The sequence below is a fragment of the Uranotaenia lowii genome, chromosome 2 (assembly GCF_029784155.1).
Source record: "Uranotaenia lowii strain MFRU-FL chromosome 2, ASM2978415v1, whole genome shotgun sequence".
NCBI lineage: Eukaryota > Metazoa > Arthropoda > Insecta > Diptera > Culicidae > Uranotaenia > Uranotaenia lowii.
Genome location: NC_073692.1, coordinates 223,438,395 through 223,454,030, shown reverse-complemented (window position 1 = coordinate 223,454,030; position 15,636 = coordinate 223,438,395). Strand labels below are relative to the sequence as shown.

The 15,636-nt window shown below is 38.6% G+C and overlaps 2 protein-coding genes and 1 pseudogene across 5 annotated transcripts in view; 1 reads left to right on the top strand and 2 right to left on the bottom strand.

Moving 5' to 3' along the window:
• The window catches only part of LOC129747965 (facilitated trehalose transporter Tret1-like), a 38,787-nt gene extending 37,605 nt beyond the window's left edge, over positions 1–1,182 (bottom strand). Inside the window, exons 1-2 of the mRNA XM_055742397.1 lie at positions 989–1,182; positions 654–889 (exon numbers count right to left, since the gene is read on the bottom strand). Of these exons, the coding sequence (XP_055598372.1) occupies positions 654–889; positions 989–1,052 (300 nt within the window). The 5' untranslated portion in view covers positions 1,053–1,182. The remainder of the gene's footprint in view (positions 1–653; positions 890–988) is intronic.
• Positions 1,183–6,894: 5,712 nt separating this feature from the next.
• Positions 6,895–7,056, top strand: LOC129750249 (U4 spliceosomal RNA; annotated as a pseudogene).
• Positions 7,057–8,926: 1,870 nt separating this feature from the next.
• The window catches only part of LOC129745981 (facilitated trehalose transporter Tret1-like), a 173,831-nt gene continuing 167,121 nt past the window's right edge, over positions 8,927–15,636 (bottom strand). For all 4 annotated transcript variants that reach the window (XM_055739395.1, XM_055739394.1, XM_055739396.1 and 1 more), the window contains one exon: positions 8,927–9,845. In XM_055739395.1, coding sequence (XP_055595370.1) covers positions 9,172–9,845 — 674 coding nt within the window. In that variant the 3' untranslated portion in view covers positions 8,927–9,171. The remainder of the gene's footprint in view (positions 9,846–15,636) is intronic.

The window sequence follows — 15,636 nt, the reverse complement described above, 5'->3', positions numbered from 1 at the left end:
GATCTCCCGGTAAAAAAAGTCTTATTAAAAAATGACTTTCAACTCTAGCTTTGCTTCTCTGTATCTCACATTTCAATTAACCGATTTCCAAAGCTCAAATTTTAGTTTTTCTCGTTAATTTGATTATCGTTTCCAAAGAGCATACCAAGATATTAGAAATTTTGATCGAATAGTCCAACAGGATAAAACATACAATAATGTTCATCCTGAAATGAAAATCAATTAACCGTTATTTTCATGCAGGATGCTTCGGTTTGCAACCTCTTGCACTTATCGTTACCAGCTTGATAAATATTTTGCCTGATTCAAAGCGTGGCGTTCGACCTTCAGAAAAGGAATGAAAAAAAACCGATGTCAACAAAAACAAATGCTGCTTGGTAAACAAAGTTGAATGACAGCGCACTGAGCAACAACGTTAATTCCCATTCACAGCAACGCTTTCAATCGAAGGTCAATGGCGTAGGAAAATCTTAAATTGATTTAATTTTTCTATGGTACTGAAATCAATTGCTTCCTAGATGATAAATGATCAAATTCTTAATGAACGGTTCAGGAAAGCCACAAAGTGTTAGTGATAATGGCGCGAAAAGGAAGGACTTGAAAGCATTACTAAAGAGAAAGTGCAGACAGACCAATCAAAAGATGACACGTACGAGGTGTGGCACGGCAACGGAGAGCAGTCCTATCTTCTTGCCGAAGTAGTGGGTAATGAGAGCAAACAGAAACGTCCCCATGGTTCCACCGATGCCGAAGGACGATCCAATCCAGGACGCTTCCTCAACGGTGATAGCTCCTCCATCCAGCGGGGTTTCCAGGGGATCTCTCAGCATCGGCAGGATTGGAGCCGTCCATCCGACCGTCATTCCGTAGGACACCGTCAGCAGATGAACTGAAAGAAGAGATTCAGGTCAATTGCAAAGATACTACCATCCATAATGCAATTAGCGATGCACGGTTGCGTTCAACGGAAAAGTGTCAAACCAATTACCAGCGAATAGCGACAGGAACTGCTTCCGGTACTCGGGGGCGAATAAGCTCAGTTTCTTTTCCATTTTGCCCAACCAACCAATCTACCGAGCGGCGGGTCCGTCAATTTGTCCGCCCGAAATCGTTCTTTGATCAAGTTCTTTGAAAACAGCTGATTTGACACTGCCAAGGTTGACACGGGTTGGCGAAGAAGACAGCGAAAGTCCGATCAAGAATGGCTAAAAATAGGACCGTTTCTGGCTTTTCGCGGAAAAAGGGCATATACCAACAACATAACAGTGCAGTGGTAGCCGGTGGTTGATCATTTCAATGTCATTTTTATTCTATTGCGGGGATATTCACTGCTTGATTCGAGCTCAATTTTTCCTAGCCTAGAGGGACAGTGCAATTGCATTCAACCCGATTAATTACGATTTGGCCGTTTATTTGGTTCGATTTCCTATATAAAGCGACTGTAAATTGAAAGTTTTTCACAGTAAAATTTTGAACAAGGTAAATAAAACTTATGAAATATTTTTGTTTACTATTTTCTCACAGATTGAAAATTTCTTTTCATGCCAAAAAATTGCAACTAGAAGTCTCATTAGTGGTACACGTACTACTAATAGATAGTCGAAGACTTTGTCTATCTCGGCTCCGCGAGTTCGAGCCCAAGACTAAACATCGAACACAGTTGTACCGGATAAGTTTTCCAATAACGATCCGCCAACTGCAACGTTGATAAAGTCGCGAATGCCGTTGATAAAGCCGCGAATGCCATAATGGTAAAACGACTATAATTGAAACAAAAACAAAAAAAAGCTCGTTAGTAGGTACACGTATACTTTAGAGTGGCCCAAATCACCCGACTTTTGAAAATATCGTTTGCTGCAGGATAATATTGACCCTAGGCCGAGCACAAGGTTGCAATATTGATTAGGACCAGAAGAGGTCACGCAACGAGCCTAAAGTTTATGTGGAATTTTGAGACATTTTGTTCAGGCGTATGTATGTAAACAAACAGTTTTATTACAAAAAATACAAAAACTGACATAAACTAGTCGCAGCTTCTTTCTATTTAGAATATTTGTTGCCTGGACAACATGTTATATATGTGAAATATAAATTTTAAAGTTGTTTTTATAACGTTTGCAGCAGTTTTCTGTGATTTCTTCAGATGTTTCAAAAAATAGTTACACTTGTGTTTTTCAACAGAAACAAGATTATTTCTAAAAAATTTCTGTGTAAAAGTGAATAATATTGCTTCTATGAATTATTTGAATAGATAACTGTATTTTGAGGAGATTTCTAGAATTCCAAATGTTTTCAAAGGTACATATTAAAAGGGGGTTGAAAGAGATGCTCTTCTAGAACTGAGGAATTTGATATTTGAGAAGAAAAAAAGATTGGAATTCAAAAACTTAGATTTTTTTTCACTCTCAATATTGATTTTCCAGGTTTATTTGGGCCAATATTCATCGTTTTCGAGGCTGTTTTCCAACACTGTTTTGTTGGAGTTCACGCTGCAGATAGCTTTTACGGATTCGCAAAAAATCACCAGCACAAGAATGTACAACCGCCAAAATTCCTGCTTATCCTAACTTCCGATTCAATTGCAAATCTCACCAATATTACTGCTAGCCGTCTGGTCCATCAAGCTCCATCGGAAAGTGCAACATTATTCTGATTATTGGTCCAAGAAATTCACTTTTTTGTTCACAAGTACTTATTTCTTGTCCAAAATCACCAGCACACCTGAATTAATCTCGGATATTAGAAAATGAGCATCAATGCGGTTTAATTGGCTGGTAAACGGTGGATAATGTGCAACACGAGACCCCATAGTGGTCATATCACCTCTTATTCACAACTCCTATCTCTACCTCCCCGCGGTGCCGGCTGGGGTGCGAGTAACCTAAGCGGAGATCGGGTACCCAACTCCGGTGGATGCTTTGGTCGCATGCAGAGTGAGAAGATGGCCGCACGCGTCTGTTCCCCAGGTCAGGGGCGGCGTGCAACAACAACCGAGCGTGTGCTCTCCAGGTCAGGGGCGGCTCAAACAGCGTCTGTCTTGCAGCAAGCGGCTGAATTTATGAAATGCGGCTCCCGCCAGCTAAGTCCAAGATGGCAGCCCCATCGCGGGATAGGGACTTTAGGCTAACAACCTACTGCTCCTGAAATCTTTTATTGTTACAGAAACTGAGAGAGAAATAACCGAATTGGAACTTTGGCAACGACTTTTAGCATGAAAACACGGACTAGAATTGGAACTTGGAATGTTTTGACCCTTGCCCAGCCAGGAAAGCTGGCTCAACTTGCTAGAGAAGCTAGCCACCTCAAGCTAGAGATATTGGGACTGAGCGAAGTCCGTTGGCGTAACACTGGAGAACACAAGACACAGTCCGGGCAAGTACTGCTTTACTCTGGCATACGAGGAGAACATGCTACTCGGGAACGAGGAGTTGGTTTCCTGTTAAGCCCGCAGGCCCATGCGGCCCTCATAAGATGGGAACCGATAAACGAAAGAATAATCGTAGCCAGATTCAGAACACGGGTTAGAAACCTTACAATGGTCCAGTGTTATGCGCCAACTGACGTTGCCGATTTGCAGGAGAAAGAGCAGTTTTACAGTCAATTGAACAGCGTGGTTGAGAGAATTCCGAAGGGTGACATTCAAATCCACTTAGGCGACTTCAACGCAAAGATTGGCTCCGATAATCAGGACTTTGAGCGCATCATGGGGCGCCATGGCCTAGGACAGATGAGCGAAAACGGAGAGCTGTTTGTAGAATTTTGTGGCAACAACAACATGGTGATCGGTGGATCGCTCTTCCCCCATCGACCAGCACATAAGGTCACTTGGGTATCCCGAGATGGCCGAACAGAAAATCAAATTGACCACATCTGCATCAGCCGAAAATGGAGAAGGAGCCTTCTTGATGTCCGCAACAAACGAAGCGCAGACATTGCATCTGACCATCACCTCGTCCTTGGCGAGATACGACTGAGAGTTGCGCGTGTCCAACGGCGCGAGGAGAAAGTCGGGTGTCGATGCGACGTCCGCCGGTTGGAGAATCCAGAGGTAAAAAGGGCATACGTTGAACAGCTAGAATCCCGAGCCTCGGAGCTGCCGACAGACGGAACAGTCGAAGAACAGTGGTGTGGAATCAAGAATGCCTTTATCACGACGAGCCATGGTACTCTCGGTAAAATGTGTGGAAGACGAAGTGAATGGATGTCGGATGAAACCTGGAGGATGATCGATGATCGGAGAAAGGCGAAAGTCGGAATTGAGCAGGCATGTACCGGGTCAGCCAAAGCAGCCGCCCGCTTACGATATGCGGAGCTGGAAAAGGCAGTTAAACGAGCTTGTAGACGAGACAAGAGAGCCTGGACAAACTCCCTAGCCGAAGAGGGAGAAAGAGCCGCCGCCATTGGAGATATCCGATTATTATATGATATTTCTCGCCGCCTTAGTGGTGCAAGGACTAATGCAAGAATGCCGCTGAAAAACCGAGCAGGTCAGCTGCTGACAGATCGAACAGATCAGCTCAAGCGTTGGACTAAGCATTTTGATCAACTTTTTCGAGTTACAAATAGCAATGGCCAACAGAACCCGCAGCTCGAGGCGCCCACAGTAAGTCGCATTAATGGCGTCAACTCGGAAGCGCCCTCGCTGGCTGAAATAGAAGCGGCAATCAAGGACATGAAATCCAACAAAGCGCCTGGAATCGATTGCATTCCTGCTGAAATGCTCAAAGCCGACCCTGCCTTGTCAGCACAAATGTTGCACCGTCTTTTCGCTGACATTTGGGATACTGCAACATTCCCGGCCGACTGGATGCAGGGTATCCTCGTAAAGGAAGGAGACCTAACAGAGTGCGGTAACTGGCGTGGCATAACTTTGATCTGTACAACCCTCAAAGTACTCTGCAAAGTGATCCTGAACAGGATCCAGGAGAAAATCGACGCTACACTCCGACGGCAACAAGCTGGATTCCGATCCGGACGATCATGTTTGGTCCACATCACAACGCTACGAATAATACTGGAACAAATCAACGAATTCCAGGACTCTCTTCTGCTGGTGTTCGTTGATTTCGAAAAAGCATTTGACCGACTGAACCACGAAAACATCTGGGCTGCTCTTAGACGACGAGGGGTCCCAGAGAAACTAGTCCATCTCATCGAAGCACAGTACGAGGCATTTTCGTGCAAGGTCTTGCACGACGGTGTCTTGTCCGAACCAATCCCGGTAACTGCTGGAGTGAGACAGGGATGTATTTTGTCACCGCTGCTTTTTCTCATCGTAATGGATGAGATCTCGATTAGATCGATTGACTGTAGACCAAACCGAGGATTGCCGTGGAATCCTTCATCGATTGAGCAACTGAACGACCTTGACCTGGCAGACGAAATTGTTTTGCTCGCCCAAACCCAACAAGACATTCAGAGCAAACTCGACGACCTCACCGAAAGCTCCAACGCAGCTGGTCTCAAAATCAATGTCGGAAAGACCAAGTCGATGGAAATCAATACAGAAAATCGTTCCAATTTCGTGGTAGCTGGACAACAGGTTGAGACAGTGGAGTGCTTCCAGTATCTTGGTAGCCAGATTACGCCTGATGGTGGGACCAAGAAGGACATCGAGACCCGGATCAGAAAAGCCCGATTTGCGTTTGCGAGTCTCCGAAACATCTGGCGGTCACGCCAGATCTCTCTACGAACTAAGATCCGAATCTTCAACTCAAACGTCAAATCCGTATTGCTGTACGGGTGCGAAACTTGGTGCACATATGCGGTGACGACGCAAAAACTGCAAGTTTTTGTGAATCGCTGCCTGCGGAACATCGTCCGCGCTTGGTGGCCTGGCAACTGGATCTCAAACGTTGAACTTCATCGCCGGTGTCATCAAAAGGCGCTAGAAATCGAGATTCGGGAACGTAAGTGGAGATGGATTGGGCACACGCTGCGAAGAGATGAAAACGAGATTTGCAGAGAGGCGCTTGACTGGAATCCAGATGGGCATCGAAGAAGAGGCAGGCCCAAAAGCTCGTGGCGGCGAAGTCTAGCCGCTGAAATCCGCACAGTTGGCGAGAACCTCGGCTGGCAGCAAGTGAAGACGCTGGCTCCGGATCGCCAGCAGTGGAGATCTTTTATCTCAGCCCTATGCGCCGGTCAATCGGCGCTGGACCCTTAGGTAGGTAGGTAGGTAATGCGGTTTAATTGCAAGATAGTGCTGCCATCTATGACTTAAAACTAGAGAAATATTGTTTGACTGTTTAAAAACATTGTTATTTTTGAATTTGGAACCAGTTTTTTGGATTCAAATTCAGCCTCAAATCCATGTTTCATCATTTTGCATTATACTAATGAATGGTAATGAAGATATCAAGCAGTTTAATAAAGTATTATAGCTCAAATATCAAATTCCTAAACGCTAGAGGAACATCTCTTAAAACCCCCTTTTAAAACCATTGAAAACCTTTGGAATTCTCCTTAAAATGTAGTTATCTATTCAAATAATTCGTAGAATCATTATTGTTCACTTTTACACACTCAATTTTAAGCATTAATCTTATTTTTGTTGAAAAACACAAGTGGTACTTTTCTTATTTCGCACCCCTTTTTTTAAATTTTTTGACCTCAACGCCAATTGCTACGTCCTAAAACATTAAACTTATGCTTGATTTATCCATTGAACAATTCAAAACAAATTGTAGATAAAAAACTTGGTAATTTTGAATCATTTATATTTTAACATGAAAATCACATAGTGGTACTATTCTTATTTCGGTTACGGTGTTTTTTAAGGTTTCTTCTCATGAGGAAGAGAATTACAAAAAAAAACTATTTGATAGATCTGTCATAGTCACACCTATTTTATCACAAAACAACTAAAATCTATGCTCAACAACTTAGTAAATTAGCTTTGCGCATTGGCGGTATCTTAAATAATAAGGTTCTACCGAGGTGCGATTATTGCTGGTTGAAGCTGAGTAATTTGAAAAATACACATTTTTGAGGTGGAAATTCCTATGAGCGCACTCAGCGCACATCGAAAATAACTTTTTGTCCTAATTTTCATTCCGGAGGTAATAAAGAGTAAAGAGTAAAGAGTAAAGAGTAAAGAGTAAAGAGTAAAGAGTAAAGAGTAAAGAGTAAAGAGTAAAGAGTAAAGAGTAAAGAGTAAAGAGTAAAGACTAAAGAGTAAAGAGTAAAGAGTAAAGAGTAAAGAGTAAAGAGTAAAGAGTAAAGACTAAAGAGTAAAGAGTAAAGAGTAAAGAGTAAAGAGTAAAGAGTAAAGAGTAAAGAGTAAAGAGTAAAGAGTAAAGAGTAAAGAGTAAAGAGTAAAGAGTAAAGAGTAAAGAGTAAAGAGTAAAGAGTAAAGAGTAAAGAGTAAAGAGTAAAGAGTAAAGAGTAAAGAGTAAAGAGTAAAGAGTAAAGAGTAAAGAGTAAAGAGTAAAGAGTAAAGAGTAAAGAGTAAAGAGTAAAGAGTAAAGAGTAAAGAGTAAAGAGTAAAGAGTAAAGAGTAAAGAGTAAAGAGTAAAGAGTAAAGAGTAAAGAGTAAAGAGTAAAGAGTAAAGAGTAAAGAGTAAAGAGTAAAGAGTAAAGAGTAAAGAGTAAAGAGTAAAGAGTAAAGAGTAAAGAGTAAAGAGTAAAGAGTAAAGAGTAAAGAGTAAAGAGTAAAGAGTAAAGAGTAAAGAGTAAAGAGAAAGAGTAAAGAGTAAAGAGTAAAGAGTAAAGAGTAAAGAGTAAAGAGTAAAGAGTAAAGAGTAAAGAGTAAAGAGTAAAGAGTAAAGAGTAAAGAGTAAAGAGTAAAGAGTAAAGAGTAAAGAGTAAAGAGTAAAGAGTAAAGAGTAAAGAGTAAAGAGTAAAGAGTAAAGAGTAAAGAGTAAAGAGTAAAGAGTAAAGAGTAAAGAGTAAAGAGTAAAGAGTAAAGAGTAAAGAGTAAAGAGTAAAGAGTAAAGAGTAAAGAGTAAAGAGTAAAGAGTAAAGAGTAAAGATTAAAGAGTAAAGAGTAAAGAGTAAAGAGTAAAGAGTAAAGAGTAAGGAGTAAAGAGTAAAGAGTAAAGAGTAAAGAGTAAAGAGTAAAGAGTAAAGAGTAAAGAGTAAAGAGTAAAGAGTAAGGAGTAAGGAGTAAGGAGTAAAGAGTAAAGAGTAAAGAGTAAAGAGTAAAGAGTAAAGAGTAAAGAGTAAAGAGTAAAGAGTAAAGAGTAAAGAGTAAAGAGTAAAGAGTAAAGAGTAAAGAGTAAAGAGTAAAGAGAGTACTGACATCTGATCCAGTGGTTGGAAACAAAGAATGATTTGGGAGAACAATACTAGCTCGCTTGTTATTGCCGGTCCGGCATAGAATCTTATACTTTTTTTTTTTTGTTTCGATTATAGTCGTTTTACCATCTTTATGGCATTCGCGACTTTATCAACGTTGCAGTTGGTGGATTGTTATTGAAAAACTATCCGGTACAACTGTGTTCGATGTTTACTCTTGGGCTCGAACTCGCGGACATCGGCTCAGGAGACAACAGACTTGCCAACTGAGCTATATCACAAGCCACTGAGAATCTTATACCGATTATTCCACCTTTAAGGAAGGTCATTAATGGCGCAAACTCTGATTTGTGGCTGTACTTACCAATATGGACATAGATATGCCTTCTCCAGTAATGTTTAACTGTTGGAACTAATGCTTCACTCGAATAACTAAATTCGTTGATCATCGTTTATAATATTTGAAACGATCAAAACTTTAAGAACTATTGTAATCGAGTTTATCCACGCAACAAATAAAAACGTTTCTGATTTGGGTTATCTGGTATTCGAGCTTCTCCTCGGGAAGGTAAACATTCGTCAGGGATGGCTTACATATGATAAGCACTTTTGATGCTGAGATTAAGCCGGGTATCCGTGGCATCGTTTCGAGAAATTCAAACACACAAACGAGATATGGATCGTTATTATAAAAATGGCCTACATTTATTTAACGTAATAAATTTTATCAATAAAAATTAAAGCTTATAAAAACGACTTATATGCCTAACATTTGAACTTGTCATGCGCGTAGTTTTTTGTTTGATTTCTGGTAAATTTTTTGTGTTTTTTTTTGTTTATTGTACAAGTTGTTCTATGTTACTCGTGTTTTGTAAGTTGTATTGACTCGATTTGTATAGCACATTTCTTGTTGTTGTTGTTCCAGTTGTTGTCTTAAACATCCAGTGAGGTTCGCTTTGGTACGGTTTTCTTCTCAGAATCGAGCGATTCCGTGATTTCTTCGAAACTTTTTCCCTTCGTTTCTGGCACGTAGAATATCACAAAAAGTACCGCCGCTATGCAGCAGCAGGAGAAGAACCACATGATCGGATAGAGACCAAACCGCTCCACGACCGTCGGGAAGTATTTAACGACCAGGAATGCGACGGCGTGGAACTCCAACAAGCACCAGCTGATGACGAAGCCTCGAACGCGTGGTTCCAGGATCTCCGGCATGATGATGAATGGCACGATTCCGATGCCGATGGCAGTGATGAACACCATTCCGGACAGGGTCGTCACCGGAATCCACTTGAAGTATTCCAGATCGACGCCGAGAACGGACAGGAACTTGTACGTTCCCATGGTGGCCGAAAAGATTGCACAGCCCAGACAGGAAATGACGAGAAGCACCTTCCGGCCGGCTTTGTCCACAGTCACTGAAGACACGTACGAACCCACCAGACCGATGGCGGCCACGATGATTGAGCAGGTTGACGGTGAAAGATCCGAGCCGGACTCCCGGAAAATGCTCTCGGTATAGGTGATCAGAGGAACCGATCCGGACATCGGATGGATCATCATCACTATGACACAAATTAAAATGCCTTTCAGCGTTGGTTTATTTACTGCAAAGAAGAGAGAAGAAAAAACATTGATTATCGTAAGCTTTCATGAAACGGATTTCGTAACTCTAAATATTATGTACTTTCAGAGGATATGACTAACGAGTTCGATCTACAGATGCTTTCATTGAAACGTTAACATATGCCACTTATGTGAACCCTTTTTTTATAATTTCATTACATTTCTGCTTCTATTCAAAAAGTTTCCAATTCTACGATACTCCAGCTTTCCTTCTCTGTTCGAAGGTTAATTATTTTCATTCAAACAAAAATCCATGCAAATAATAATCTTTAATTTTTCAATAGCAATTAACAAAAGAGATAATTCTTTAAATCTTCATCTTAAAATATGTAGATTTAAAGAAGTGTGTTACTTAATTTACTCGAAACTCCAAATATTTAAAAAAGTTTTCTAAACAAAATCGAAAAAAGTATTAAAAAATTTGAATCGTTTATTTACAATATATTTTTTATTTTGAAGTAAATATTATTGAATCTTGTTATCAATTTCCATGTATTCTTTCTACTAGGTTAACTAACGTTGTACATAAGGGCTGATACTACCCTATTTTTTTAAAAGTAGGATTAAAATTAAGTTACCCTTTCGATCAGAATGAAAGAATTCGTGAAGATTTTGAAAATGAGACTAAGACTGCCGTGTTCCGATTTGAATGAAAAAAAAAACGCGAAATTTTTTTCTGAGAATGCTACTTTTTCAGTTTTTCTTGAATACCATCAAGACGCCATTCACCGCCCAGTTAAGCGGTTTTTCAACTTCAAACATGTGGAATAGAAAAACGACGGCAGATTTTTATTCGCTTTCTTTTCCAATACATTCCAAAACTGCTCTACTTTAAATAAAAAATTTAGTGGAATGCGAAAAATGTACGCTTTTCAAAATAATGCACTAAACTTTGGGGTGTTTAACTGGCCCTATTACCGCCCACTCAACTTTTTCGGGTATCGATAATGTTTTCTTAAGGAAAAACTATCTAAAAAACACGGAAACTGTTCTTTTTAGTATTTTCCATACAACGAGCTGTCAAAACCTGGATCTTAAGAGAATACATTTTTTGAAATTTTTTCCGCAAATTTAGTACAAATTTTAACAAAGTGCGTTGACTGAAAAAATGATGATTCCCGGCAAACAACCTCAAGTAACCGGTTACTTTCAGCGATAAAACATTATTTTCTAACATAATTAAACTAAATGCTTTTAACAATTTACAAATTGGACACAATACATGCGTTAAAACCAAAGAAATTGTGCGTGACCGGTCATTAGGAACCCACACTTTTTTTATACACCAATTACCGCTCATCACTAAACGCTTCAAAAAACAACAACTTTTGAAAAAATCGAAAATTTTTTGATGCAAATCTATTCTACGAAAATATAACTATCTTTTCAAGTCGATTTTAGGTCCAATAGGTACTATCTAGTAAACAAAAACACTTTTTGCCCTAGGAGTACAGTAATGCTTATTTAGTTCGCTAACAGGCGTTGAATTCAATAATTTGACCGGAAACGAAAAACCAAATATTTTATTTCTGGCTATAGTTAGCAAAGTGATGTTTTTTCAGTGAAATGGTCGAGCAATGATGCTGACATAAAACACAGGTCTTATATTTAGATAAAACATCCCAGTTTTTTCAACATACATACAAAAGGGTGATTTTGGGCGGTAAATGGTGTCTGGGCGGTGAATGGCGTCTTGATGGTATTTTGTTTTCACGCACTATAAAATAGCTTAATATTGACTGAGTTGGGGCAGGAAAGCGTTAGAAAAGTTTCAACTTAACTATCTTCTTTACAAAGCTATCTTTTTAAAATTGTACATCCCAATGCGCAACGTAAAATACTTTCTTAAATTTTGATGTAATTTATGTTAAATTTAGCTGCAAATGTTTCAGTGTCATGGAACTATCGTAGTAAATTATTTTTTTACACTTTTATTATTTCTTAATTTTTATTTGTTTTTATTGATTGGGTGAGCTGATGTTTTTAAAACATTTAATACAATCTAAAATTGTTTTTATCAAAATTAATTAAATGTCACTAAATTTTCTTGAAAATACAATTTATTCTGCTGAGGCTAAAAATTTTGGAATGAAACTAGAAATTCAAAACAATGCAATGTATGTTTGATGCAATGTACACTTATTTTTGTAATAGCGATGGTTTTACACAATCAGCGCATTAAAAAAGGTGGAGTTTAAATATTAAATATGCGGTTAAAATGTAGTTTGTTGATGTAAAATTCAAACTCAGAAAAAATATGTAATTACGTCATTACACTTTTTTTAAATTTTATATGTTGATATTATTACAACAAGAAATGACAAAGCAATAGGAGGTTTAATATCGCAAGCTGAAACTTTTGGAGTGCGTGTTGATGTTTTCGTATTATACTTGTATGTGGTCGTGATATTTTACAGTAGCCCTTTTTTATAGAAATTTTTTGATGAATTAATCTTTAAAAAATATTTATATAGAGAGAGAAGTCGCTGTCGTGACTTATATGTTCTGCATTGATTTTTTTTCCAACTGACACTATTAGAAAGTTTACTCGTAAAGTTTAAACCTAAGCTGGTTTCATGTATTTTGCAGTATTTAGTTAAATATTTCTATTATAAAGGGCATGACACGACATAAACATTTAAATAATACTTTTGAACCTCGAAATTTGAAAAAGTGCTTAAAATTTACTATAATACGAAGGTTAAAAAAAATATTTCAACTTTTGGATGAGAATTTTTTGGTTTGCATAGGGAAAATTGCATAAAGAACAAACCACATCAAACTGTTTCACAAATTTTTGTTTACTAGCGTTTTTTTGTAAGATAAGTTTCCTCAATGTGTAGTGACAATTCAATTAATTAGATAGAAGTTTACTGTTCAGTTTTCAAATTTTATCGATTTCAAAGTGAAAACTCAGAACACATCCACTTCGTTTATCTTAAATTTATGGAATAACCATGAATAGAATATAAAACTACCATGCCATTTATCAGAAAAAAAGTAAAAATTTGATGTTAACTGTATTTACTAGTGCCCTTTTAATCGCACAGTTTATTCGGGCCTTGGATGATAAGAACAATTAAATTAAAGCATTGGATTATTCCAACCTAATGAATATTGAAAGAAATTTCTTGACATAACTCACAGTAGACCAAGTTATCTATTACATTGCATAGAGTTGTCACGAATTATTACAGTTAACATAAAATGGTTAAGATAATTGAAAAAAAAATCTTGTTAAAATAATACATGTACCAGTAGTGTAGCAAATTTACAGTTCTTTTGTTTGGTAAATATTTTCAATCATACTTGGAACACCATCTGTAAAATGAAAAGTTTCATTAGGAAATCACCAAAGTTTAGGAGAATAGTTTTTTTTTATACAGATCGCATTCTCCATCCACAAGAAAATTGGTTTGCTAGGATGCAGAGGTGACCTCGGTCCTAAAGCATAAATTTGTTTTCTATTATCCCTTTCTCTTATTTTCCTCTCTATCTATTGACAACTAGGACGTGGCCGGCGCCGTTATTGATGTGTAAAGAGAGAGCATCAATTTTGTTCATTGTGAATGTGCTGTCAATCCCAGACACCATTCTTTTGACCTCTGGACAAAGTTGATGGCCTCGGTCAATCACGGAGTAACAACCATTTGTGATGTAGAATTCGCATACGATCGTGGAATTCGAAATGTGTTTGTTTTATAGAGAATTCGTTTTCGTGTGGTGGTACACCGGGGCACTACCGGTAGTGCACTTTTTGCTGTTTTCATGCTCGTTTTCACGATGAGTAGTCCACTGGTAGTGCACCATAAAGTGGACGGTGGAACACTCTGAAAATATTCGGTGTTGCTTGCGCTCTCACCAATACTATCATGAATTTTGACAGCACGTGCTTCCCGATGTAAACAAATATCAGCTGGTTGGTTTGTTTCTATACCGCAAAATTGCGTTCGAGCTGTTTTTTTTCTCTTTATTATCCCGAAGAACGGAAACTTGTTCCGGATTCAATACCAGTGCCGTTACCAACAGAGGCGGAGAATTTCACCCGGATGGCACGTTCCAAAGCAAACAACGCTCCCAAAAAGAAATGCGCCCAGAAGGCTTGCTGCAATCGGTTCCAGGCGATGCCGAAAAAGAGCAACAAATCCGAGTGCAAAAAGGCCAACCCAAAGATTTGGTGGAATCGCCCAAACCGAAAAGTTTTCTTGTTCGGGAGGGTCCTATAAGTTGGTCTCCACAGCAAGAAACGTTCAGCTACATCGAAGCTACTCTACAAGCCAGCTTCGAGCTGTGCCTTAGGGTGACGATACTCGGTTGCGCCAAGTCCCGGATTCCCACCCGTTGCCCTTCAAAAACGGTAGTTCGAGACTACACCGGCATTGAGAGCTTGAATTTCGTTCGTTTCGATCTGTTAGCAATATTTTCTCCCCCGACTTCCGCGATCCGAGTTGGCCATTTTGACTTCCAAGAATTTTATTTTGTAATCTGAAAACGGAAATAGGTACTCGAACGAAGATGAAATTTGCGAGGAATAAACGTTCAAAATACCGGAACCTTCAAGCTGGGGTAAATGCAGTCCAGCAGCAGCAAACATAGACCGCCCAGAATCAGCCGGTATTGCAGTTATAATCAGAGCCAGAGGCAAATCTACCAAGCAAAATAAATCTGAAATCTTCACTATGTTGAATTGAATTGTGTACGTAAATTTATGTAAAAATTTTCATGTTATTTGCTAGACAGTGATCAACTAAAGTAAATTTGATTTCAACTTTCGAAATCAAACGAAAACAAATATCAGCTGTACTGGATTTTTGACAGCTTGATATTTTTTGTTGACACTGCCGATTTCACGCACACCAACAAAGGTGAGTGCAATACTCGATTCATGCTCGTTTTCAGCGTGGATGGTGCAACACTTTCGGGTGGTGAAAACGAATACGGTATTAGTTACGATTCAGATCGTTAAAAAATTCCAAAAAAGACATTTCGAAGTTATAAGCTGATGAACCGATAAGAATAATTGATTTTTAACATATATATTTTATCTTGCATTTCGAGTTCAACGATTTGAGGTGGATGTGAGTAGTCAATCAAGCTATTTAAGCTAAGCTAATATTTTGTTTACACGCGCTACAAATGAAATCTTATTCCAAGTTTATTGGAAAATTTTGATACCACAACTTTGCTCAAGACAACTAGTAGTAGAAGTAGCGAGGAAACATTAATAACGTCTCAAATTCAGCCATCTTATTTCATGAAAAGGAACTAGCGAATCTTACAGATTTTTCGTCCAATTTGTAGAAATATTATTTTAACAAGAAAATTATTGATAAGAAAGTCTTGAAATGTTCTGATGAAACAATCTTTAAGCATCAAATTCTCTATCATTTGCAAAATTAAATCGGGGCCACCAGAGATTTAGAGTCATCAGATGCAATGGTTTTTAAAAAGTCCAACCAAAATTAGGTGGAGCTGTCTTCTTTTATTTGCAATAAAATGTTCAAATTACATTTTGAATAAAGTCGTACAGCTTGTTGAGATCGAACAAATTCATATCTTTTTGTAAAAGAGTAAACCTTGTCAGGAGCTCGATTTCTTGGCAATCTTATAGTATTTTTTTATGATTAAGCAATTAAAATCTATATTTATAAAACGGAATTCTGTCCCTCTGTCTACTGAACAGATTCACGTGGAACTTGGCACGTGGGGATATTGGAGACCGGGGAAGGTTCCTTTATGGTTTGAGACACATCCGTCTTTCAGGAAGGGGGA